This window comes from Aphelocoma coerulescens (genome assembly GCF_041296385.1).
Source record: "Aphelocoma coerulescens isolate FSJ_1873_10779 chromosome Z unlocalized genomic scaffold, UR_Acoe_1.0 ChrZ, whole genome shotgun sequence".
NCBI lineage: Eukaryota > Metazoa > Chordata > Aves > Passeriformes > Corvidae > Aphelocoma > Aphelocoma coerulescens.
In genome coordinates, this window is record NW_027184085.1 from 15,842,329 (window position 1) to 15,869,838 (window position 27,510).

The 27,510-nt window shown below is 39.0% G+C and overlaps 2 protein-coding genes and 1 long non-coding RNA gene across 3 annotated transcripts in view; 2 read left to right on the plus strand and 1 right to left on the minus strand.

The window, feature by feature from the left end:
• Positions 1–10,517, minus strand: part of LOC138103416 (uncharacterized) — a 60,878-nt gene extending 50,361 nt beyond the window's left edge. The window contains exon 1 of the long non-coding RNA XR_011147722.1: positions 10,349–10,517. This is a non-coding gene — a long non-coding RNA (uncharacterized lncRNA). The remainder of the gene's footprint in view (positions 1–10,348) is intronic.
• Positions 10,518–11,271: 754 nt separating this feature from the next.
• The window catches only part of ITGA1 (integrin subunit alpha 1), a 74,926-nt gene continuing 58,687 nt past the window's right edge, over positions 11,272–27,510 (plus strand). Inside the window, exon 1 of the mRNA XM_069002371.1 lies at positions 11,272–11,494. Within this exon, the coding sequence (XP_068858472.1) occupies positions 11,467–11,494 (28 nt within the window). The 5' untranslated portion in view covers positions 11,272–11,466. The remainder of the gene's footprint in view (positions 11,495–27,510) is intronic.
• On the plus strand, positions 17,323–22,094 carry PELO (pelota mRNA surveillance and ribosome rescue factor). The gene is made up of 2 exons (XM_069001383.1): positions 17,323–18,303; positions 19,422–22,094. Exons 1-2 carry the CDS (start codon positions 17,578–17,580, stop codon positions 19,851–19,853), a joined length of 1,158 nt encoding a protein of 385 aa, XP_068857484.1. The 5' UTR covers positions 17,323–17,577; the 3' UTR covers positions 19,854–22,094.

The window sequence follows — 27,510 nt, forward strand, 5'->3', positions numbered from 1 at the left end:
CCCATCTGAAGATTCTAAACACGTTAGAAAAAAGCAATAATTGATAGCTTAAGTAGATCTAAGATAACAGAATTAAAATTTATTTCTTAAACTGGTGGAATGGTATTTTGTCTAGTACTAGATAAAAGTATATGTTTATCTGACCTAAGAGAATACTTAAGTGAGAACTTTCCTTTCTACAGGTTGGACTAAACAATCATAACAACCATAACAACCATAATAATTCCCTTGATCTTAAGGCCTCTACATTCTAAAATAAATTTATGGCCATATCACTAGAAATTCCTTCACTATGACAGGTCATCTTATATATTTTGCAGGCCTAAAGATTTGGAGAAAGTCAGTAAAATGTGCCTTGAAACACATGCGTAACTTACCTTTTTTGTAATATAAAATCTCGGAACCAAGGACAACATGATACGCAAAGTATTAAATCAAACTGATTGATTTAATAGCTTAGGTTATTTTAAAATTATATATTTTTTTATTTTGAATTGATTAAAGAAAGCACAAAACTGAGCAATTAGCTGAATTTTAAAGTTTCTTTTCCCCTCCAAAATAGTCCAAAGAATACTAAAATAATGTAAAACAATTATTTTAATATAATTTATCAAGAAGGGTTAAATAAAATTATAAGAAGCCAGTTTTATTTTTTAAGACTTTCATCACAATGCTTTTATCATCATATGTCTTACATCAGTAAACTAATTACTCTAATTTTATTTCTACAAAATGTATGAATTTACTATCAATCTGACTCACAAAACAATCCCTTGCAAATTTGTCAATCAAGCGCTCTACACAGCCAAATTTTGGAAAAGACAATAAAAAAAATCAAGCTAAGAGTATTCTTGACATACGTTCATGGGTTTATTGGTTTGCAAAATACCACATACTGATACCATGTGCAAAATTCCAAATAGTAGATTGGATTTCACTATCTTGGATGCTCACACTTTGTAGAAAACCTTACTATGTACCTACACTGCTACATAATTTCCTGCAAAAATTCATTTTGCATTGTACATGACTAAAAACAGTAAAAAGTTTGATTTCAAAGTTTCTTTCTCTTGTAGCTTGAGTGGCTGTTTTGAACAGCAGAAATCCTGTGACTTTTCAAAGCCCACTTCTCCCCAGCCTTGCTATTTCCCATGTGAAATACTCAATTCTGATTCAGCATTGCAATCACTACTGGAAATCTTTTTGCCATTGTTGTTACCTTAAATTAGATATTATGACTACAGGACACTTATGAGTGCGGTATAAACTTCCCTATTTCTATACTTCTTCCTTTATCTTGCTAGTTAGAAAGATCATGCTTCTCTATATATTAGTTGGCTACATGACCCAAACACATTAATAGAGCTAGTTGAAATGTAAGTATAAAAACTAGCTAGAAAATAATTCCAAAAGTTTCTACATGGGTTATTGGAATGGCTATTAATTGAACTCATATAATTTACATATGTTCCTTTTCCAGGTTAAGTACAGATGGCCCATCCACCCTGGTCAAAATGAGTAGAATTTTGTCCCAGACTGATGGTAAGTGACATATCATGATACAAGTCCATTGTTGTTCCTGTGTACTATCCAGGCTGCCCTGCACTAACCACATTCGCTGAAAATTCATTTTTAATTAAGATGATACAACAGTATATACTTTACTTGCAAACATATGTACAACATCTACAGAAGCAAGGATCTTCCTGAAGGCCTGGGCTGTCTTCTCTTGCTTTGATCTAGAGAGACCCAGGGCCCTCAAAGTTCATAATTTCTATGGTACCTCTTCCCCCACGTTCCAAGGGGAAAGCCCATAAATACAATGCCTACTATATTTGCCCACTATATTTGTTAGTTCCTGAATTAGTTTGTGAAGATGTTGGTACTTCTTCACTTTTTCCATCAGCCTCTTCTAAAGATGTGTCAGAATACTCGTGTCATACAGTCACAGCCACCACAAATGCTTGGTTCTCCTTCACAAAAATTATGTCTGGTTGTTGTCAGCTCTTATATGGGGTTCCTGAAACACTGTCCAATCTGCCTTTTTAGTTTCCTTTGACAACATTTCACAGATGTAATCATGCCTTTTAATTCCTGCATCCCATATGATTGAGCAGTTCCCAGTGATATGGAAGCATGTTTCATTCTCAGCCTGGAAGTGCCTGAAGGATTTGATGTACATTTCTTATCTACCCCTTGCCAGGGACTCTCTTGTGGGGTAAATGTTGACAGTGGAATCTCCTCAGATGAATGTGAAGTACAATTTCTTCATGTTCCAGTTTGCTACCCCGTTCTTATTCTCTCCAAAGCAAAAGAAACACTTCAGGGAAACCAGCTCATATCATCACACCACTGCAGGCCTCTCTTTCCTAACTGGCACTGCATCTAGAAACCTGCATGCATTTGCATACACCAGCATTCATGTCATTCGTAATTATAAAACTGGAAACTGGGATTGAAATCTTTAGCTCCTTGCCAGACCATGAATCCAAGGGCCTAGGGAACACATTTGATAAGGTGCTCTGAATCTACAAAATGCTGTTCCTGGAGGTTTGCGATTACTGTCCCCAAATCAGCTTATAAAATGGGCTAGAAATGTCAGATAGACAAGCTGGTGAGATACCAACTTTGGACCATTCCTGAAAAAAAAACCATCATCTGAAGAATACTTCAAATTCTCAGCAAAGACCTTCCAAAATATTATTTGGGAAAAAAAAAAAATCTATTTTTTTCAAGCAGCTTTAAAGCAGTGATAATGACTTAGCTGAGTACTGAGGAAAGAAATTACTAGAATAAATATCTTTTTGATATCTGAGATACGTATTCCTCCCTGGCCGAGCAAAATACTTATAGAAAAGGCTGTAAGAAAAGACTGTTCCGAAAAGACTCTAAAAAGCAGATGAAATAGGACTGAGAACAAACATGGTCAGTGATACAACCATTCATTTTATTTGAACAAGAGCACTCAAAGACCACTCTTGAAAGCAAACAAATATGGTTCTTCCAGCCAAACTCAACTCTCTTCTGGTGACACAAGACCTTCCATTAGAGCCTGGAAAACTTCTGAACAGGTTCAAGATGTCAGGCAGATAAATGCATGTTAGGTGCACAGGTACTTGATAATGGTGCCACACTGAGTTAATCAAGACGCTACAATCTATGAGTTCTGGACAAGGTCAAAAAGGCTAGTTTGGCTGCAGAGTTTGGGGAAAATATTGTCCTGAATTGCTCCACAGGGAGTTATTTGGATTGCTGAGCTAACTTTAAAGCCTCTGCAAAATGTGCTGACCCGAACCAAGGTCTTGGCTCTGAGCCCAGCCCTATTGTAGAAATAAGATTTCCATAGACAGTAAATAAAAAATTAATCCAAGCATAACACTCACATCCAGTGCCTCATCAATAAGCACACTATTAATAAAATTAACTCTGTCTCTGGCATATATGTTGGTAATTTTAATAACCCCCAGCATGGTCACTGGATACTTGGACACTGATATACTGTAACAAACCAACTTTGATGAAGGTAACACAATTTCTTTAGAGAGAAAACATAACAGTTACATCAACTTCAGAAATACATTGAATTGTTTGTGCTTATTACACTGATTAATATCTTGAAGGAAAATTTTTTCCTTAGATGCTATGCAATAAGATTTTTTTTTTTTTTTTTTTAACTTCTGTCTGTGTACAAACCCACCCCCAGGTCACTCTGAAACTGCCACTATTAAAGTTGTATCATCTGAATAAATACTACTCCACAGTAGAACCCACAGTAAAACATGGCACATCCATCTTTGGGATTACTGGTTTATACAGCGTTAGCCATGAATTGTGAAAATTCCTCTGTAACAAACAACTTGCCTCTTGAATTCTGAGTTCATTCTGGTCCCTAGAACCAGAATTTCCTATGAGCTGAGGAGGAAACATCTGCATCTTTATTTTTTCAAATTATACTTTTACAACATATAGAAAGTCTTTAGATATGCAAATATTTAGGCAAATTTAGACATGCCAAATGGCATAGCAATGACACATGTATAGTATCACTTCTTTTGATTTCTAACTCAGTAGCTGAGCAGCTGAAAAGGAGAATAATACAGCATGAGCAACTTTTTTGTTTTTCACAGAGAATGAATTTTCAAAGTAACAAAATCTACTAATCATGAACTCCTTATACCACAGCAGAACTTCCTCTTTCATTATACCTATATAATTTAAACAATTTCTATGAATTGCTAAAGTTATATTTGTTACACTCAAGGATCATTTTGCAGAATCATTTTTACAGATTCTTGGTTGGGGTTTTTAATCTGCAAATATTGCCACCATTTGATTAAAACACTGTAAGAAATCTCTCTTTTTAAATTATAAAATAATCCCAAAGCTATGCTTGCCCCATGATCTAGAATCCACTGATGCTGTAAAGTAATTCCTAATTTTAACTGCACATTTAAATTCAGAATTTTGATCTAAAAATTCTGTTTTCACCTCTTCTCTGAACTTAGAGTTAATTACTCTGTTTGGGTGTTGGTCTAGCATGAAATTCTCCAGACATTTAGCATTTTGCTTTTTGCATGGCTAGAGCTGTGCTTCCAAAGCATTTTGGTGTCTGGATCAAACCTCCAGATCAGACACTCCTCAGTTTCACTAAAGAGCCTGATCCTGTAGAGGCACTCAGAGTATGCTCAGCACTAATTGATTCACAGTGATTTACACTGCAAGGAAAATGTCCTTTTGAGTCCTTTGACAAGAAGGCTAAGCTATCATTCTGGTGATGAGTCCTGGTCTCTGGTTCCCTCTTCTAGGACAACACACGTCCTATATGATGCTCAGGGCATTCCCATGTAAGTGAATTAACCTAAAACAACTGGGTGTATCCAGGTCACCAGAACAATTCAGTCACATTACAGACTCTCCTCCTGGCTACATGAAGGCTTACTGCATATGGTGATGAAGCAGGCAGAATAGTCCTGGTATGGATCATCTTGGGAGCCTTACCTTTTGTCACTCCTTATCACGCGTTCCTGGAAGCACCTTTTTCATATACAATCATATTCATGCCTATCATATCTAAAAAGGCTGATATGCAAAAGTACAATGTCATGGAATATCCACATAGTACTCATCTGATAGGGCTTATACACAAGTGTTCAGTTGTGTGACAGGTGTGTCAATATATTGGTCACTTGAGGAGAGCATATCTCATGATATCAAGAGCTGCATTACTCTGCCTGCATGGGGAAAAAAAGGTGCATTGCAGCAGTTTCCAGAGTCACAGTTCTGCAGATTGCTTCTGGCCTGAAGAAATCTTAGTTCTCCAGTACACACTATTAGTTTCAACAGAACATTACAGCTAGTTAGGCAAAAGTCTTCCAGTTTTGACATGACTCTGGAAAATTGGAGATGCTTTTCAAAAAGGCTTTCAATGTGAAAAAGAATAGCAATTTATAATTCTGACTTTGAAGCTGAGTGCATTATTAATCTTCTAACAAAATTATGGATATTACCTTCTCTGTCAGCTGTCCCCTATCAATATGATCGGCATTCAGAAAGATCCAGACTTCCAGAACACAAAAACCATTTATATAGACAGGTAGATGGAGCAGTGGGATCTGAATTACAGGTCTCTGTAGGTGAAACTTATTGTAGCACCCCTGAAACAGTTACCACAATCTAGAGTAGTTCAAATCCCAGCAGGAGCCTGGTTTACAACTCCCACTAAAAGAGTAGGAATGTGTTCCTCATTGTAGAAAGATTGTTGCAAACTTTTAATTTGGCTGAAAATCACATAGTTAAAAAATATGAGGTAATTATTGCAAAAGCTGAAGTTTTTCCACTATCAGGATCTTTTTCTTTCTTGTGTGTGTGCTGTTTTGCCGGGGGGAATTTTTTGTTCAGTTTTAGTGTGGGTTTTGTGCTGGGCTTTCTTCTGAGTTTTTAGTGGGCTTCTTTTGTTTGTTTTTCAGGGGTTTTGTTTGGTTGGTTGAATTTTGCTGTTTTGTTTTGTTTTGTTTTGTTTTGTTTTGTTTTGTTTTGTTTTGTCTTGTTTTGTTTAATGTAGGCCATAAAACATAGGCTGCCATCATGACCAGGTTTGTGTTGCTTCAAAAAAAGCAAGTTTTTTTCTCCTTGATTAAGAAGATTAAAGGAAAGCTTGGACAGTGATCTATATTTAATATTGCTTTTGCAATAACAGCAATACAATCAACATGGAGGAAGAATGTGTGCATTAAGGAAAAAGGAGAGAGACAATGTTTTTATCTATTAGGAAAGGAAAAAAAAACAGAATAATATGAGTTTTCACAGGGTTATTATAATCAAAGCTACCTTTTTTCTGTAACCAAACAGTAATAAGTAATTATATTATGCAGACCAGCTGTGAAGGTAATGAATGCAGTGCAATGCAATACAATGTAAGATTCTGCAGACTATGTAATTATTTTGAGAAATTAGTGTCATCAATTAGCCTCCCTTCACAGCATGTTCTCAGTAACTTATTCTTTTATACAGCTTCATAATTGAAATCTATCTGGACAATAAATAATATTGGTTACACAACATACCACAAGCAGCATGTTAAAAAACAAAAGAAAAATTTTAAAAAAGACAGAAGAAGCATTAATAAAAAGAAATGTGTGTGGACTGCAGAAAGCCCAAGGTATTAACAAGAATAATTAACCTTCTACACCTAAATTCTGGCCTCATTGCAAGTCTTCTTTGTATAATGCAGTGGAGCTAATGCACTGGTGGACCAACACTACCTGAGTTGCAATTTCTAGGTCCTTGATTTTGCATAATACAATATTAATTTATTTTTTTCATCTCCCCACACTTGAAGTCACCAGTTTCATTCCCGTCAGACTCAATGCCATAGCTACAATGACTTCAGTGCCACAGAAACAGTGTTCCAGCACATAAAAAGTCGTTACACTCAGGCCAGAGAAATCAGTACTTCTTTCACGTTCAATAGATTGTGTTCTGTAGTGTATAGTTTGAAGAAGTATATATACATGCTAAAGTGTTGTACATACTACAGAGCTCAAAGATAATTTACAAATAGGTACATAGATAAGTTAATAAGCAAGCAAAAAATCTCCCTCTTGCAGGAAAAAAACCACTTAATCAGGACTAAAATTGTAAGAAACTGACTCAAAAGGAAATAGAAATAGTATAAGGAATTATGAAAAGCATAAGCATATAATCTGCAAGAATCTTAAAATCTGTTTTAATATAAAAATCTTTCCACACGAGTATAAAGAAACAATCAAAAATTAAAGAGATTGGTGGAAGATGTTTAGCAGCAAATGATTCTGTACAAACTCATCTCTTTCTGGTCTTCCGGTACTTTTGTGGTACACCTAACTTTGGTCTCTAAAAATTTGGAATGAATATTTAAAAACTTGCACCTAGAGGAAATGCATAAAGAAAAGCAGCATGGCTGAGGATGTGAGACACTTGAAATCTGTTAAGGATGAAAATCAGTAATCTTATTTCAGTAAAAACATGGGCTGTATGTTCATTCAGTTCACAATTACACTATGATATTTGATACATAATCCAAAAAAAAAAAAACCAAGAAGAAATAAACTATATCGTAGAGAATATATTTAACACAGAAAACAAAGGGCATTTTCCATAACACTTCCTACCAACATTAATTAAACTAACACAATCTGCAAAACAAAACTTTTATGAAGATGCTATTGTATAGCAAAAAGGATTTTTGGCACATTTGTACCACTGGTTAATACAGATGGAGCAGAAACATGGGCATTCTCCAAGAATATCAAGTATCAGTTAAAAGCTGAGCTGTAAAACATGGAAAGATTTATGCATAGAGTACTTCTGGAACCATACCAAATCCTGCAAGGTCTTAGTTCTGGTACTTGAAGAAGAAGCCCTTGAGTATTTCAGACATAATAAAAATAAGACCACAGACCCATAAGTTGTGCCAAGTGAATTCTAGTATGGTCTAGAATCAGATAGGAAAAAATGGATACTATGAAAATGAACAACAAAATCATCAAGGTGAAAGACATGTAAGAGACTGTGAATAAGCAAGTGCAAGAATGAAACATAAATGTAAATTACTACTAATCTACAGTGCAATGTAAACTACCCAAGATTATAATAAGCGCTGTCAATGATAAATATTCACTTAGAAGCTATATGAACACATTCTGTAGTATTTTCCATGCAGGGTATAATGCAGTATAATAACAACAGTGAACACTGCAGAAACATGTTACATCTCTCTTACAATATTGATGCTGTCATACTATTCCTTTAATGGAAGAAAGTTAGACATGCTTCTGGCTATTTGAAGTCAGTCTTGCATTATGCATTGCTCTCTTGTATTACAGATCAGAGATCCTTTTTACATAACAAACAAAATAAATTGAAATTCCTCATATCCTCTTTAGGAGTGAGAGAAAACATCCATGAAAATTGAGTTCTATGTAAATTATAGCCACACTTCTTAGAAGACTGCCTGCCTTTGAAACTATTTGAAAAACTTTGGTTCCTGTTTCTTCAACCCTGACCTTTGGGACAGAATGTGTTTCCACTGGTTGGGGGTTTTTTGCAGGAATAACACCCCCTAGAAGGGAGAATTGTGTCTCTATGATAATTTTAATTGTTGTTGTGTTTTCAAAGTCTAGTTTTTCAAAGTCTTTAAACTAATCTTTAAGCACAAATACTTCAGTCATATTCCATGGAACTGCTAGTGTACTTATTCTATATCATGTATTCTAAAGCAAGTTGCTGAAACTGAGTTGGGAGGCACAGTTCAAAATGACAAATGATGTTTAATTTATAGCACTAGGAAAAAATCCTTCCTCTGCATTCTGTGACACCTTAGAAAGACATAAAATATGCAAGCCAACTATATTCTTTAAACTAATATGACGTTTTCTTTTATCTGTCACTATGAATAATGGTTTCGATATACTATAACAATCCACTGAAACTAATAATATTTGTTTTTCTCGCATTAAAATAACCTAGTATCTTAACTACTTCTGGGCCTGAGTGAGCATAATCTAGAGATTCCTGCTTAAAATAGATATACTCCTTACTACTAATGTATGAAACTTTAAACTCCGAGAACAGAATTTAGCAACATTAATCACTTGAATTAATGCAAATAAAGCAACATGAACTGTGAAAAAGAGGGGTTTTGGTTTTTTTCCAGTTTGACATCCCAAAACAGATAGTTGTCTGTAAGTCTGTAGTGTATTTTACTTTCTTTGTGTTCAAATAAATAAGAAATGCTAGCTCAGTCCAGCAATTAATCTTTTCTAATATTTTCCTTTTGACATTGCCTGATGCAAGACACATAGGACACCATAACAAAAAGAAATTAATAAATCATAATATAAAGAAAAATTTGGTAAAAATTAGGGATAACTCTTCATCAGAAATGTTTCTTTTTATTCTCAAGAAGTGCTAGTCTCCAACATGATGTACAACCCCCACATGTATACCAAGTGCTACATAAACTTCAAATAGGTTTGAATTTATTTTACTTCAAGAGTCCTTCGTTCCCCTGCTTCTTCCTCTGATGCAATACATATAATTACAAAAAACCCTTCGCTATGATTTGAAAGCAAGTTCAACTCCTTCATGCGCCTTTAGTTGAAGTATAGTGACACAAGGAATACAAAGATTAGGTTGTTTCATCTGGTTGTTTGGTTTTTTTGGTTTTTTTGAAGAAAATACAGCAGTCCATCTGTATTAGGTAGGTGGAATACATTACTAAAAAGGGTAAAAAAAACCCCCAGCTTTGTGACCCAGAGGGTGCTGACTTTTGTGGATTACCACCCAGCACCCAGACTTGTAAGTCTGTAATAAACTACGACTCTGTGTGCAATTGGCCCTAGCACACTGGGTTACGAACCCTGTTTTGGAGTAACAGTAGCAGTAACACAACTGACCGGCAAAAATGAAATGACAGCTTTTTCCATAATCTCAGTCTTCTTTCAGTTTGGATGCCATTTTCATTTCCTTCAATTTTATGCATAAAATCTTTGAGCGGAAAAAATGTGTCTTGTCTTTTAAATTGGCACCAATGAAGCTAAAATTTTCATTCAGCAAAAGTTACACATGTGCTTAATTTCATCAGCTATGAGTAGTCCTACTGAGTATCTTTGCTCTTAAAACCAGCTTTAAAATTGTGCAGTTTTCTAAAATTTCCACAGATCTACAAGTAAAGGTGCAACCTAAATGGTCTCATGAAATTAAGACAGAAGTTTGAAGATGCAATGAGCTATTATAGCACTTATTAAAAGCTGCAGTTTATTAGTCTCAAAGGAACTTGCCAAATTTCCACTAACTTCCATTTACTCACCAAATCCTTTGCTCCAAGTCAAGGAAACTATAGAGGATCTTTCTAGAAGCACCAAAATTTCCAAATCCTTATGGATTTGGTTTTCCTTTTTCTTGCTTGAGGGACTATGGGTTCCCTTTTTAAAATAAATAACAAAATGATTTTTCACCAGGTCCAGTGTGGAAACTCATACACTGCTGAAGGGGTGCCACTCCACTTGACATCACTCTGGTAAATTCAATAAGTCCTGCAAAACTGCTCTTTTCCTGAGTGTGCAACAAACCCTGAAAATCCCCGCTCACGGGCCTGAATCTGGCTGATTATTACCCTTGCTATTTATTTAGTTATTTACTAGTGAAGTCTCTTTGGGGGCAGGGAGAGTGGGAAGGGATGCCACAGTTCGATAGATGAGGGCAAAGGCAGCTGTCTGGTATTTCCTCTACGCAGCAAAGCACTGGAAGACTCAAAGACTCGAGAAAATCGCCCACTGTCTGAAGAGTTACTGCGTCTCCAGAGCCGAGAATGGGGAGGGGGTGGCTGGCTTCCTCTTGCGGGCAAGCGACCGGCCGTAGAGTGCGTTTTTAAGGGGTGATGTCAGAGAAATTAAAACTGAACAGTCAAACACACCCCCCTACTTCAAGGACGTGTTTCTCCTGTCGGTAAGGCGAGAGAGGTGGCTGTTTAGCACACCCAGCTCACTCTTGCCCTACTGGGACAGGGGCTGGCCGGCGGGAGACACTTATTAATTATGAACGGGGAGATGTCCCTTTAAGGTCTGCTGCGCTCTCTGAGAACTGCAGCCGGAGTGTTTAGTGGGGGAGATTTGGCTTTATTTGTACATCCTAACGCTGGGCTAATTCAACGGGGAGGTTTCCAAGGCTCTGAGATCTTTAGGGGGGTGAGTCGGGGGAAAACTGTGTGCGGTGGGAGGAAGCTAAATTCTCCTTAATGCGAAGAAGCAACGTAAAGACTGGATAACAAACAGGAAATGCCTAACTCGGCTGAGAGGCGGACGGGCGGTGCAGAGCGCTGAGCTCCACCGGCAGCGCAGCTCCGCCGGGCGCGCCGGCGGCAGGACCGCTCCCGCCACCCCTGCCCTCCGCCCGGGCTCCTGGCCCCCGGCTTGCAGGAGCCCAGGCATGGCTGCCTCCTACTGGATGCTGACAGGTGAGGAAAGTCCTGTTTCTGCCTTGCTTTGAAGACTCAGATCCCTAAAGCAGCCCTACTCCCGGCGGGAAGCGGGTGAAGCTGGTAGGGTCTGTCACCCAAGGCACGGCGTCCTCCCGCCCCGATCCCTGCCTCGGGAGCGCCCTTCCCGGAGCTGCCCTCCAGCCGCAGCCCGTGAGGGACCTCCTCGGTTTGCTTCTTTCTGGGAACTTTAATCCCTAAACCAGTCTTAGAATCTAGGGGGCATGGGGTGGTTGCTAGATGAGGATGAATGGCTGAGTAGGCATACTATAATTGAATCTGGCTTGGAAGAAACAAGTTTGTTTGGTTTTGTTGGTTTGGTTTTTGGTTGGTTTTGATCGTTTTTCAAATTAGGATAGCTTTTTTGCTTTCCTCTGTTTTGCTTTCAGACTTCTGACTGGTAAAAGGGAAGTGAGGAAGCACTCACTTATAGAAAGATGAGTTTATCCGGAGATGGAATATGTAATACTCTCTTTTAGGGGTTCATTGATTGTAAGTGACTTACTTGTTTTTCTAGATAAAAAGAATACTGCAAGTAACAATCTCCCTAGCTAGTCAGTCTTTAGTAACATTTTGGATCTGAAATCAAGGGAATCCAAGAAGTGGGAAAGAAGCTAAGGCAACGCTGGGATTCATGTGCTTGGAAACTTGGACATTGAACTCCCCAGCAGCTCTTGCGCAGGCAAGTAGCACATAGTGAACCTGAAGCAGTTCCCCCTGAAAGGGGCAAAGAAATCAATTTCATAAGAATTGTCCAAATGCAGGCAGCAGCAAGTGGGGAAAAGGCAAAACTAGAGTTTTCCCCTCTTCCCTCTGTGTTTATTGTGCAAGACAGCAAATACAGGAAAATGTGAAAATCTGAATATAGCATTTTGGCATGCCATATATGGTTGTTATTCTTAACTGTCTTTACTACTATTACACAGTGACATACTCCAAAACATGCTTTTGTTTGTGTTCCTTCAAAGAAGGACACTTTGTAAAGCAGCACAACTTCCCTTCACAGTTGCAAAGTTGCCACGGTACTGCTGAAAGATAATTCACCAGTAATGACAAAAAGGTTTACTGTCAGATAGGAAAACATTTCAAGAGCAGGTCTCATCCAGATTTGCCAGGTGATTACTTTTTTGGTGGTGGTGGCAGGGGGGTTTCTCTTTTAAAAGGTTGGTGGGAAAGAGAATAGACTTAGAAATAAGAGGAAGCATTAGAGATACCAAGAAAAGGATTCAAATTGTCCCAGATAAATAAGAGAAGTAGTCCTACATAAGCAAGTCAAAATGTCATAAAGATATGGACAAGGGGTTTTCTTCACAAGGAGAACTATAGTGGCATTAAAAATTAATTGAAAAATAAATCACATGCTGCTCTTCCTGAAAAAGAAAAAAAGGCAAATAATCTGGCAGATCCTAGGAGACAGAAAGAAACTAGAAGGAAGGAGGTACATAGAGATGTTATGTACTTTTGTGTATTTACATAGATCTTTGTTCTTTTTCAATTCAGCTTGATTTGATGAGATCTCTGAGAATCTTGACCACAGAAAGTCTGACATGCAAACAGACAGAAGTGCACAGAGAATTGAGAAACTCGATAAGGGCTGAGGAAAATGATCTATGACAAAAGACTGAATGAGTTAGGCTTGTTTATCTAGTAGAAAGAAAACTAAGGGCAAAATGTTGAACATTTCAAATACAACTTTTTTATCCAAGTATTATTACTGAGGATATTATTCCAGATGTCAATATTTCTTTGTTTTGTGAGAGCGCTCAGTCATGACTTTCCATATCACATATGTTGGTTTCCAAAGATATTGATGAATACTTAGTTCTCCATGTCCAACAAAGGACAAAAGAAAATCAGTGTAACTGACTATGCAAAAATTTTAGGGAATATTCAGAAGAATTTTCTCACTCTCAGGTAAAGAATTGCTAGGCTACCAAAAAAAACCCCACCCCTGTATAATTTCCTTCACCAGGACTTTTGATGAAGTTGGATGAACAGCTATAAGGGATGGCTGAGTTTACCTCAGCTGTCCTCTGTGTAAGAGGTTTGACTAAGGTTCTGCTGAAGTTTTCTCCAGCCCATTTCAACAGATGAGGAAGGAAGAAGTCAGTCTAAAGGGTTCCATTACCTCTAAATGCTTCTTCACTTAACAGTGTTATGCAAAGCCTGTTTGATCCTGGACTTCTCTCCTTATTGGCGATGGTTTTGTTGTACTTATCTTTATTATAGAAAAGATAAGCAGATAAAGACAGAACTGTATGCAGAAAACGAAGTGGTCTTTGTACAGAGCCTTACAGGCAGGACAGCCACAGACCAAAGTCAAAGCATGCAAAGAGATGTTTTCCCAAGTTTCCCTCTTCATCTTTCTCTTTCATCTTCCTTTGCTCTTGGACAATAATGTCCAACATTTCTCAGCAGACTTCCCCCTATATTAGAGATTCTTTCCCATTAGTTTTTCTTTTCCAGGATGTGAGCATGTTTGCATGAATTCTAGCTGAAGTGGCTATAATATGGAGGAGAGAGGATTTCCTAAAAACATGACCTCTCCTCTCTAAAATCTGTAGATAACCCATCTCCATAAAATAGATGACCAAGAATTGAAGATGTATGGCAGTGTGTCTCAAACATTTTCAGAATAAACTCAGATAACCAGCATGGCTCCAAAATCCCTGTGAATATACACTATCACCATTTTCATCTTATCTTGAATTGTACTTAAAAAGATCCAAAAATGGATGACAAATTACTGCAATTATTAGTACCTATACAATTGCATGAAAAAGTGATTTATTGCAAGAACTGTTAGGTCCTACACATCGTCTCTCAATCTTTTACCAAGACAGGAACAGGCTATGCAATTTTGTACTTTTATGCTAACACTGCATGTAGAGTTAAAACTACCCACTTGTTTTGGCTCTACTATGGTCAAAATCATCTCTCCCCCTGCCATTAGCAAAATTAGAATGAACTTAGAAATTTATTTGGCTCTTAATTTTTTTGAGATGTTTTTCTTCTACTGCTCATACTTTTGACATACTCAAACAAATAATAATACCCACTATTTGCATTTTACCAGAGAAGGCAAAGCATCATCACTAGTAAATATTTTCCTTTGTAAGCTGACAACAGTCTTGCTGATAGTGGATACATCATTGAAGTTTACAGTTGCCAATAAATATTTGTGGATCAGTGTTCATAACTCTATAAATCTTACAACTTGCTGTTTGAGAAGAGGCCCATATCAAAATGTCTCTTTCTACTATGTAATATTTTGAGTGGAAATTTTGTTACAAAGGTTTTTTTTCTTTGGTTGTGGTTTTGTTTGTTGTGAGATTTTTGCTTTTGGGGTGGGTGTGGGTGGGTGGGTGTGCGTGTGTGTTATTGTGGGGGTTTTTTAATGCAGCGAGCCACCTATTTTGCTGAATTGAACATTTATTTTCTACTGGATGGTACTGCATGGCAACTTGCAACCTTTATCTAAAATATATTGCATCTCCAGGGATGTGAGGCTGCTTGTAAAAATTCAACTGGAACGAGTAAGCAAAGAAAAGTTTGTAAATACACAGCAGTAAAAGAATAAAAAGTAAAATACATTTTAATGTGGAAGGTAAACATGCACAACTATTTTTTCTTGAAAGAACAGGATGAGGTCAACCCTTGCAATTTTATAGTTGCAAAGAACATAAAGAACATGTGCCATAAATTCACCATTAAGCATATATAAAGATAAGTGAAAGGACTCCTAAAGTAAAGTTGAATGCACGCTCTCTCCTAAAGAAAAGCTGAATGCAGAAGCTCTCTGCCTCTGTTTTTGCACTAAAACATTAATGCAAAATTATTAGTATGTACAAGCAAACAAGTTAAACAAACAGTTACTTACACATGTGGTTATGTTATATTCCCTTGGGTGGTCCTGCTTGGACTATTCATGCTAACAGAGTTATGCATGTGTACTCACAGGAAGAGAGTCTGAGGTCTGATAAATAAATCCTATTATGTAATATCTGATAAAGTTGTTTTTACACCAGTATCAAGCTTAGGGAAAAGGAACGCACATTACTGGGCCAGATCTGAGTTCACTGTCCTGTCACAACTGTCTAGAGCTAGATACTTCAGAGAAATTTATAGGTACACCATAATGGGAGATATGGATTATTTTTGCTCACAGTTGCCTTGTATCTCAATAAATTCTTGACTCCAAAGCCTTTCCAAGTCAGCAAATTCCATAATCCACAGTGGGTTGTTTATTCATTAAAAAAAAATAGCTAATAGAAACCAGAAACTTCCTTACAGCCACCTTCTCATCTGTAAGAAGATACCCCCATGCTTTTCTGTTACCAGACTGAGTGTGTAGTCGTTCCAAACTTAACGTATCTGTTGCAACTGCCCTGACACACTTAGCATGGCCCATTAGTGTGCCTACTTTGTCAACCCTTTTTTATTTAATCATTTATGCAAGCACTTTTTTTATATTCTCCATTCATTTCCTTGTTCTACATTCATTCTGAAATGGAGTTTTAGTGCCGTATTCTGTTTCAAAAATAAGCCACAGAACTTAGAATCACAGAATTATAGATTTTTAAGGGGTTGGAATGGACATTAAAGATCATCTAGTCCCAACCCACTAGATCAGCTTGCTCAAGGTCTTATCCAGCCAGTGCTAGTGTTGGGGCAACCAGAACCTCTCTGGGCAACCAGGGATTAGACACTATTCTAGTATCTAACCACCCTCAAAGAAAAATTTGTTCCTATTACGTAACTTAAATTTCCCCTCTTCTAGTTTGTACCCATTACTCATTGTCCTGTCACTACAGCTCCTGATGAAGAATCCCTCTCCAGCTTCCCTCTTCCCCTTCAGAGACTGGAAGGTTGCTATGAGGTCTCACATAACCTCCCTTTCTTCTCCAATATTCCTCTCTTCTTGTACAGTAATATAATTTTTCATTATTTCTGGTTTGTTACACTTGTCTGGAGTGCAAATTGAGCTGGGTAGTGATGGTTCAGGTCTGTTTTCTTTGCAACTATCACTGCTGTGTGTTTTAGAAAGGCATGTTACTTCTCTACGTGAATATCAAGCTTCATCTGAAATGTGCTTATCTGCCTCTCTAGGGTCTCAGAACCCGAAGGAAGCCAGTCAAGGTTCAGTACTGGCTGAAGTGTAGCTTGCAAATTTAACCAAAACTTTTTAAACCCTAATTCAGTTTAAGAGCAGCGTCCAAGTTCAGGTTCTGGTGTTGCTTGCGTCTGGTTTTCATTTCCACGGGTGACGGCTGCCTCGGTCCGCCTCAGCCAGGCGGCGGCGGCTGCTGCCGGGTGGAACTGCAGTCCCCTGGTTCCTTGGCACTCGCTGAACCATGGAACTGTAACTCTCGCCTCTTTCGCCATCTGCACCTGTAACTTTCCACAGCTGCTTGGCTTTGGCAGTTTGGTTTTCGTTTGGTTTGCCTTTTTCTTTTTTTTTTTTTTTTTTTCTCTCCTGTCTTCAAACACGGTGTGGCCCGGTGTTAGGAGCCTTTAGGAATTTGGACCGCCGTTGTAAAGCGCTGGAAAGACGAACGCGGGGGCGACCCCCTCCCGGCGAGGCAGTAGCGACTTCCACTGCTCGCAGCACTCGGCAGCAGCGCTGCCGACTCCCCCGCCCTCACAGCGCCCCGGCACTTTTCCTTCCGCAGGATGAAGCCTCGCGACGCGCCGGCAGCCGACCGCGCGCCCTCGGCGCCACTCCCGCGCGGCGCCCTGCGCATGCGCCGGGCCTGCGGTGACCGGGCGGGGCGGGGGGGCCTCCCGGCGGCGCCTTAGGGGGGAGCGGGCTCTGTGCGCATGCGCCAGCTGTGGACGCCGCGCGTGCGCACAGGGGCCGGCGGCGGGCGCCCGGAGGACCGCGGGCCGGGGGTGCGGAGGGAGGGCCGCTTGGGTGTCCGTCAGTCCGTCCGGGAGTCTGTCCGTCCGGGAGTGTGCGGCCCGCCGGCTCTAGCCCTCAGCGCTTCCTCCCGGGGCAGGCCTGCTGCCCGCTGCTGCTGTGACACAGGAGAAGCCGGAGAGCGAAGCGGGGAACCGCCAGGATGAAGCTGGTGAGGAAGGACCTGGAGAAGGATAATGCGGGGCAGGTGACGCTGATCCCCGAGGAGCCCGAGGACATGTGGCACACTTACAACCTGCTGCAGGTGGGTGACAGCCTCCGCGCCTCCACCATCCGCAAGGTGCAGACCGAGTCGTCCACGGGCAGCGTGGGCAGCAACCGCATCCGCACCACGCTCACCCTCTGCGTGGAGACCATCGACTTCGACTCGCAGGCCTGCCAGCTGCGGGTCAAGGGCACGAATATCCAAGAGAATGAGTATGTGAAGATGGGCGCCTACCACACCATCGAACTGGAGCCCAACCGGCAGTTCACCCTGGCAAAGAAGCAGTGGGACAGCGTGGTGCTGGAGCGCATCGAGCAGGCCTGCGACCCGGCCTGGAGCGCCGATGTGGCAGCCGTGGTCATGCAGGAAGGGTTGGCTCACGTCTGCCTGGTTACCCCGAGCATGACGCTTACTCGTGCCAAGGTGGAGGTGAACATCCCCCGCAAGCGGAAGGGGAACTGCAGTCAGCACGACCGGGCTCTGGAGAGGTTTTACGAGCAGGTGGTGCAAGCCATCCAGAGGCATATCAACTTTGAGGTGGTGAAGTGTGTACTGGTGGCTAGCCCAGGCTTCGTGCGGGAGCAGTTTTGTGACTACATGTTCCAGCAGGCAGTCAAGACTGACAACAAACTTCTACTGGAGAACAGGTCCAAGTTCCTACAGGTAAGGAGCTAAGCAGTCACCAGAGTGGGTAAAAAGAGGTCTGAGAGTTGTGTGTGATAGTAAAAGGTAGTTATGTGGGAAATAAGTCAGTAAAGAAAATAAATTTCTGAGTGAGCATCATGAGGAAATTAGTCTCGTGCCTCCCAAACTATGAGGGAGTTGTGTGTGGTACCAAGGATGGTTCCTGTCTAGGGTACCTTAATGTGGTGTAGAGAAAGTAACAGATATTTCAAACTCCCTGTGAAGATATATATACTCTTCAACTAAGTGTGAAGTGCGAGTTGGAAAATACTTTGCACTGTTATTCTGTCACACTGTATAGCATGCATGTTTAATAACAATTTTCTTGAGATTTTTTTTTTAAAGTACCTGGACGTGGTATAGGTTAGTGAATTTTGTTGTTAGTTTTGTACTACATAGTTAAGGGCTGTGCAGTTTGCCTTGTTTCTTAGTCATCTCACTGATTGAGTGGGTGGGGGTGTTAGCCTTATACTGAAATAGGCATATTCAGAGCATAAAATAAGTTTTCATAAGGATACTTGTATAATTTTTAGGTTGGAGTACGCCTGTAATATGGGGACAGGGGGAGTGAAGTTGGTCCCAGTGCTTAATGGTCCCAGTATTTAGGAGACCCAGTGCACCAGGTGTAGCAAAGTGATAACAGTGAGAAGTTTTAATGTACTTCACAGCTTTGCAAGCATAATAATTATGCGGCTAGAGCTGATGCTTTTACATTATATACCTGCAGTCTTAAGGGGCCTTCCTTTTCTTGAATGCTTTAAAAAAGAGACAACCTTAGATCTTAATTTCTTAGTAGTTTCAAGTAGCCTTACCTTGGGAACTGTTGAGAGCAGCTCGCATATTTAACCCAGCCTTTGAATAAGAGAGACAGTTGTCTTGTGCTTCTTGAGAGACAGTTCATGGGATTTGGTATAGGCTTCAGGTTGCAGGAGAGATTCTTTAAGAAAACAGTTTTGTGTTTCAAGAAGGAGCTAAGTTCCCCAAATAACTATCAAGGTTATTATTATGCATCACAGAGGATGTTTGTGATTGGTTAATCAAGAAAATGGTCCTTTTCCTTTAAAAACACCAAACTTTTGACTTTGTTTTCACTCCAGGTCCACTCTTCCTCAGGACATAAATACGCACTGAAGGAAGCACTCTGCGACCCAGCTGTAACTAGCCGTCTTTCTGACACTAAGGCAGCTGGTGAGGTCAAAGCCTTAGATGACTTCTATAAAATGCTGCAGCACGAGCCTGACCGGGCTTTTTATGGGCTGAAACATGTGGAGAAGGCCAATGAAGCCATGGCCATTGATACCCTGCTGATCAGTGATGAGCTTTTTCGGCACCAGGATGTGGCTACACGTGCCCGATACGTTAGATTGGTAGATAGCGTACGGGAGAACATGGGCACAGTACGCATTTTCTCCAGCCTCCATGTGTCTGGAGAGCAGCTGGGCCAGCTGACAGGGGTGGCAGCCATCCTGCGCTTTCCTGTTGCTGAGCTCTCTGACCAGGAAGATGAATCTAGCTCTGAAGAGGATTGATAACATTGCTTTCGTTCCACAATTTCTTTTCCATGTCATGTTGCAATGACGTTAAAGGCCCTCCCAACCTGAGTACTGTGTGCAGATGTACTATGATATGTAATTAGAAGGTTTTAATAGTAAACATATGCATACATTTATATAGCTTTACTCGGCACACTACTTGATACCTGATCTATGGTAATAATTACTGGTATGCCGTGCAGAGCTGACTGTTCTTGCAGATCTGGATCACCAGCAGTACAAGAAACTAATTTGGCTTCCCCAATGCTGCTTAGTCTGCATGTTAAGGCAGACTGCTAACTTAGTGAAATGTGTAGGAAAAAATAGTAAACAAGGACAGATTGATGTTATTTCTGTTCAAATGCTTGAAAAGTGTATTGGAAAACAAATGTAAACTTCTTCATGGAAGACCTGTCAAAAATGTGCTTGATCTTCATAGGAACTCCCTGTTCTTCGTAAGATGTGTCAAAGGAATGGGGTCAACATTATCTCTTAGAGCTTTGTGTGGTGGTGTTGTAAGTCTAACCACTTAAATATTTCTGTGAAACACTTAACACAGTCTTTTAGGAACTAGACCCTTTAAGTTAACCATTTCTTCGCTAACATGATAGTAGCATCTGCAGGACAAATAGCGGATCTCAGTGCGCCAGTTTAATTATCTCTTTGAATGCTGTTACCTGGGGAAATTGTCCTGAAGACTAACAAGGTGTCATTGACTGTATTCTGCTGAATTGGCATTATTTAGCACCCAGTTCTGAGAAAGTATGGGAAAAAGCTTAGAAAATCATGACTTTAGTTTCCACAAGGAATCTTTTGATAGCAAGTAGTTAGGTAGGTTTCTAACCTGGTATTCCATTTGCGTATCTCTTTAAAAACATACATAAGCCGGGATACAGAAATAAAGATGACAAAATTACAAATCAAACTTCAGCTTAAGATTGTGGCAGCTGTAAAAGTGCAAATTGCCTTTTCAATTATTTGATCTGCTCAAAGTACTGAGAGCCACAAAGAGTTTTGTGTCTTTACCAGGCAGTAAATCTTAGGCTGAGGAAGCAAACTGTTTTCAAATTCAGACATAACCTGTGGTTGTATTGTTTCAAGCCAGTATTTGATGGTGTGGCTTGTGTGTGTAAATAGGCATTCCTTTTTTAAAACGTGGTGGAAGACAAGAACAGGAACCACAGAAGAATTCTGTAATATGGAAAGTGTCAAAGGAGTGGAGCATTAAAAAATAAAACCACCAAAACTCCTAGTCTAGGCAGAATATTTTAGGAAAATCATTTTTAAGGGTAGTCCCCTATGTTCATGGGTGCCAATCCTTTGAATTTAATATCATCTATTGGTAGCTGAAACTTTAGTCTAAACTTCTTGATAGAGAAGTATTTAAAGCCATCTCTCCTTTTCTACATTATCTACACCGTCTAAGGAATTCTTGAACAGAACTTATATTAGAGCTGTAACACTTCGATTCTTATTCCACTGAAGACAAGGAAGCCCATTGAGACACTTGTTTACAGTCAGCTTGCACACATAAATTTTATTATTTGAGCTTTGCATTTTTGTCCTGAATGATGTTGGGTGCCACAAATCAAAGAAGGCTCAGGTAGGCTTTCTTTACCAGTTAAGACTGCTTAAATTAATTATTTTTTTTTTAACTTGCTTAAGTTGATTATACACTTTTCCAGCTAAAAAGCACCTTGATTCCTGCTGTATCTAGTTTAATGTAAAAAATATAGGAAACAGGAGAAACTGACCAGGAAATAGTAATTATATGCAGCAAATTATGGCCTTAAACTCATGTCTGAACAAGTCATTAATTCCTCCAGGCTGTTATAGGATGGTATAGTAGTATATTCCCTTTTTCTGAGTAATGCCAGTTTGTTGCGGTTGTACACTATTGACACATTCAAATTTGTAGTACACCAGAAATTCTTAATTTATTTCTCAGCAAACTCTCTGAAAGACAAATCAAACTGTTCTTTGGTTGTGGGATGGATGACTATTTTGTCAGACCAAGTTGGTTCCAATTATTCCATTTTAAACAAGAAATTATGAAGAGGTTTTGCTGTGTACTACATTATTACTGTGGCAATTTTGTGTTTTGTTCCTGTAGTTACTACCAAGGAAAGAAATGACCATTTTTGTGTGTTTGTTTTTTCTTTCATATGCTAAGAAAATGTGAAAATAGTGATTCTTTGAATTATTTACACTTAGAATTAAAAATCTGCCATGACTTTATATTTGGTGTATTTTTATTTTCTTTTGGCTATTGCTATCATGTTGTTAAGTCTCTGAAGGAAATACACATGGAATTGCCCAAACTATGGAAGGGTTGGATTTTTTTTTTTTTTTTTGGTAAGCATTTTTGTAGTAAAATAAATATACAATCACTATATATACAAATGCATCCTGTTTCAGGAAACAGCTTAAGGGCTTGGTATTGAAAGTGGGCTGTGTTCAGTAGTTGCAGATGCTTGACCTGGCCAGGTTCCAGGGTTGCTACTATCTTTCACATTTCAAGGAATTTTGATTAGTTGAAAAGTCCATATTGACAAAGTTGCTTGCTCAATGCAGACCTTAGTTGGTGTGTGTAGATAACACTTGCACAGAAGATGCATGCTGTCAGTAGATCAAAGGAGTGAGTGCTGGAGCCATGGGAAAACATCTGTTGTGTCTGTTGTTTGGAACTAAACATACACGAACTAAAAAATATATTTTAAAGTGTCTCCATTTCATTTAGGATGACATTCAGACATAATTCTGTGAATTAATAGTGTGGTGTAACTTCCAGTTTTTCAGTTCCCGAAATGAATAAAGACACATTGTCGGACTTCTTAAAGCTTGTTACATTTGGTAGGAAGAAAGCTTTAAAAAGTATCATGAAATCAGGTTGATCTTGAACCCTGTTGTGCTATACAATGAGTCAAATAAATTTATTCATTTATTCATTTGCCTCTGGCAAACTTGTATTTTGGAACAGGCCCCAGTTTCTTGGTTCTGTCACCTTTAGCATTTAAATCCACTTATCATACACGTTTTTGTGGTTATTTATCAGCTAGTTTGGTGCAAAATGCAAGGTCACCACCAGCTAGAAACCAAAATAATCCTACTAATTACAAGGCAAAACAAAAGATAACTCTTTCAGTAAAACTGTAAAGCATTTAACGGTACTTGACTAGAGAATTCCTCATCTCCCTCCTCCTGTCTTCACCCCTCTATAAGTTCAATGCTAGTAATAAATGATCTTGGGACCATCAGTGTAACAAGAGTCCATAGCTCTGCAGTTTAATTTGTGATGGGACTAGGCACAATGTTTATAAAGCCATGTAAATGTCTAAAGTAATTTTCATTTGCTACTGTTCTCTCATAGGTTAAGTAGCCCTGAACTTTAAAACTAACGTACCCTTTGAAAATTTCTTACAACTTATGAGCTGCTGACCTTGGTTTGCTTTCTTTGGTGAAGGTACATTATAGCTCACTTCTCATTGGACTAATATAGCTCTTAAGCCTCTCAGATTTCTTTCTGGAAGCTGGATTATACAACCAGAAAACTGTACTCATATGCATTTGTCTCTTAGATCACCCAGTCCATTCACTTCTCTTTTCCAAGAAAAGAAGCCTGTTTTATAAAGGAATAGACACTGAGTTTTGCAGGAAAAACCCCCATATTCTCAGAATGTGTTTTTATTTTAAGCCATATTTCTACAGTGTGTGGTCTTTTGCTTCTACAAAAGGTCTAAGAAAGCAGTTTTTAAAGTGTGAAGCAGTAGTTAAAAGGTTTGCATTTAGGAATCTTTGTAACTAAAAGGGGAATCACTACAGGAGACATAGTAACAAAAAAAGGAAGGAATTACTTCAGAAAAGTACTTAATTATGCCTTTTATAGATATGGCAAAACTTCAGACTTGATTTTTTTTCTTGCATCAGTTGCTTTAATCTGAAGATTTATCAGTTCTGATTTGATTTAGCCGATAGTGAGGAGAGAGTGGTGACAGGGCATTGCAGTAGATAATTTTCCGGTATCTGTGTTGCTCCTGTAATGGCCACAACTTGCTTTTAGGGACTGCTTCATTCAGATTTTGCATGAAAAAGAAGTATTTTGAAATGTCATTATTCTGCAAATATAGGATTAAGAAAATACCTAACCATTTGGGTCTTGCGATAATTACGATTCTTAATTCAGGCTCCGACAGGCATTGAGCCTGGGCTGTTTCAGCAGTGGAAAGAGTAAACACAGGCTGTGAAGCTTCTTGTGTGACAGTTGCCCAAAGACTTGCTGAATAAGTGCAATGTTTAGTCCTGCCACATTTTTTATGCTTGACTCAAGTAGGGCATTGACTTGGATTTGAGGATAACTGCTCTCATGATACAGTATATAAAGGAAAGAAATGTCTTCAGTCTAACAACCAAACTGTGTATCCCCTATGAACTTGTGCACTTCACTGTTTTAGAAATGCTCTATAGCTTTTCTGTGAAAAAATTGACTCCTTAGGTGTCTTACCCTAAAATAAAGTGTGAGGAAAAGGTTCCTGAAATCATAGTTGTTTTTTTGTTGTCTGAAAATAATTCTTCCTTTTGTCCCACTTGAGGGCTGTATAAGAAACAGAGAAGGGAGTGGTATCAGAGCAGCCCTTTCTTCCAAGTCAGTGTCTTCTGGGACATGCAACATGAAGCAGCAACTTTCAAGCCCTGCCAGCTCTTGTCAGTTTTTGCTATATCAATCTTTAATTTATTGCTGTCTTTTTGGGAAATGCTACATTCACAGCTAATGTAATTGCTGTCATGCTGCTCTAATAATTACTTAGAAATCAAATTAGAGCTGATCATGAATCCTCTGGCAAAGTAGCTGTTCCATTAGAGAATGTTAATTAGTTGAAACCAGTCCTCTTTTTTGGGAATGTTCATACCAGACATGATGAGAAGTGTTTTCTCTGGTCCAAAATGGAATTCCTAGTCAAAGCCAAGCCTGGAATAGCAAAGAAAGAGTGTGGGTAGGGGTTTAAGAAGTCATATGGAGCAGAAGATACAAACCTTAAGACCATTTTCTCTTTCATAGTTAACACTAGGCTAAAGGTGCTCCCTTTTCTGTCAGTGTCATTGGCAAGTACAACTTCCACATTGAGCAAATAAATGTTTTTATATCTTGTCTGAGATACCTAAATCACAATTGGCTCAGACAGGATATCTATCTCATGGGATGAAGGAGGCAATTTTCAGAGTTCTGGTCTGAATGTGAAAGGAAAATAATTGAAAGCTAGGACTGTTCCTACCAAACACATGCCAGCTGTAGTCTTTTCAGAAAAAAACCCTGAATAGTGTTCCCTGGTTCAAAAAGATTTTGGACCTGATGGCAAATCTGCTTTTAAAGATGGGCAGATTCTTTCCCATTCAGTACTTTTTGTTTGATTAGAACAAATACTTTAGCACACTTTTTGCTGAAAGGGTTTGTATGCAAAGATGTGTGTGTGTGTAGTAAGAAAGAAAGTTAATTTCACTCTTGGATTGTAGTTGCTTTGGTAGCTGAAGGATTGGCTCAGGATGCAGGATTGATAATTATCTTCAGGACTCAAAGATTTGTTTACTGTAGGAGGAACTTGGTAGCAAATGATATATTCGGGAAGTCTGACAGTTGTATGCTCATGGATGTTTGCTTCAATGGTTTCTGAAGCTCTGAAAGCTGCAGCAGGTTTTGCTGAAGAAAATTGACTTTTCTTTGACCTGCAGTGTTCAGTCTGGTGACTTCAAGCATTTTAGATAAATAGTTTAGTTTAAGTGTGAGAGAAGTTAATTAATTGCATTTGTTTATCTTGCCCAAACAGATACCACTTCCATTTGGTAAAGAGAGCTGGTGTATCCCATATGATTTATTCCTCTTCTGAGTGGAAATTGCTGTTCTGAGATAGGCTGTCTAAGAGAAGCTGAAATGGATTTTGCAGAAACGGTGCGGGGTGAACATTGGCTGTCTGCCAGGACAGTCAAGTCTCCTGGGGCAGTGGCTGCAAGGCTGTGTGTAGGAGCTACTGGGACAGCAGTGGTGAGAGGCAGAAAAAGAGCAGCTGTCTCCTGAGGAACCTTTTCCAAGTTCCAGAGCTGTGAGGAAAGATAAAAAGCTATGGTTTAATGGAAAACATGAGATGCTGTTTTGGGTATGCGACTTCTTCCCCAAAGGGAGACACAGTGGATGTTTGAAATATCTGTACTTAGTTCTAACAACTCATGCTCGGTTGAGGGTAAGATGCCAGCTGATGTGATTAAGCTCTGTGTGTGTGTCTGCAGGAGAGGAGCTTTGAGCCTGAGATGGAGACTAGAGATATTGAGACCTTGCTAATCCTCTCACTATGGAGTAATTTCTGGCCACCCTGCTATTGCTGTATCTGAGGCTTATGAAAGACTGTCGTTGTTTTCCTTTCATACCTGTCTGAAAGCCACCTTCTTTTTCAAAAATACTGCTGTGGGGAACAACGCCTCAACTGTGTTGTGTTGTCAGTCTGTGTGATAAGCAAAGGGAAAATTTCTAGTCAGACATTAAAAAAAACCAATTGAAGCTGATTGAAATAAACCTTACAGACTTTTTGAGAGGGTACCTAGTAAGAAGAAAAAGAGAAAGACAGATGAAACAGTATGTAACAAGCTTTGTTGGTGGTTTTTAAACAGTTTTTCAGGTCACTTCAATGAAGATATAAAGACTAGTAAGTCAAATGACAAGTTTGTAGACCTTTTCTCTAGAAATCCCCAGAAATCAGTTATTAAAACTCTATTAGTACATAGTCAAGCATTGTGATCTTGATAAATGATGATGGCCTAAACTGTTTCAAGCTATGTGCATTTATCCAAGTCTAGTTTTGCATGGTCCTGTGTATTGTTCTTACGAGACAAAGTGTTTTGTTATGAACAAAGATAAGTGTTCATGAAAAACAAAATCTTGATAGTGCTGACAACTGTGAGTCCAGCCTTTCCTAATTTTGAATACTTGTCTAAATAGATTATACAAATTTATAATTGACTTTTTTTTTTTGAAAGAGTATGGAAATTGTCACTGAAAAATGCTTAGGGCTTTAGGCAATACTACTTTGAATTTGAGCTTTTTGCTTATTTCTAGAACATTTTTAAAACTGCTTTGTTCCCTACTTAAAGCACTTTTATTTTGACATAAGAACTGGCAAGAAATAAATGTATGTTAGAGAGCAGAAAGTTCCTACTACTGAAAAAATGAGAAATTGGAACAGCCTTCCAGTCAGAAAAAAATCAGAGCAAAAGGTCACTTTTATATGGAATTTGTTTACACTGAAAAATGTGATGTAGTTGCCAGCAACAGATAGGAATCAATTTAGCAGTCCTGTACCCATGCTTGGAACAGAAGCAGAGCACTTGCTGTTTTTATTGCAGCGGAGCATTGTGTTGCCCTGTTTATATCTGTTCAATTCTTAGCACATATGTTCACACCACATCTCGACAATCACACCAGATTGCACCACAGCATTGACCTCCTGTCAGACAGGGGTTAGCTCTCTGAGCTAAAGATGCAAAAATGCTTAGATTAGGTATCTGATAAGGGTTTAATGAGTATTTTCCGTCTCTGCTAGTTAGATGTCCTCCAGCAGCTCCAAAGGTTATTAAAAAATAATTTTTGAGTGTTTTATTTGTAAACAGGCAT

Excerpts from the sequence above, each read along its gene's own strand:
- PELO (XM_069001383.1), top strand. The coding sequence starts at position 17,578 with ATGAAGCTGGTGAGGAAGGACCTGGAGAAGGATAATGCGGGGCAGGTG. Across the intron at positions 18,304-19,421 it reads ACAGGTCCAAGTTCCTACAG|GTCCACTCTTCCTCAGGACA; the intron begins GTAAGGAGCTAA and ends TTTTCACTCCAG.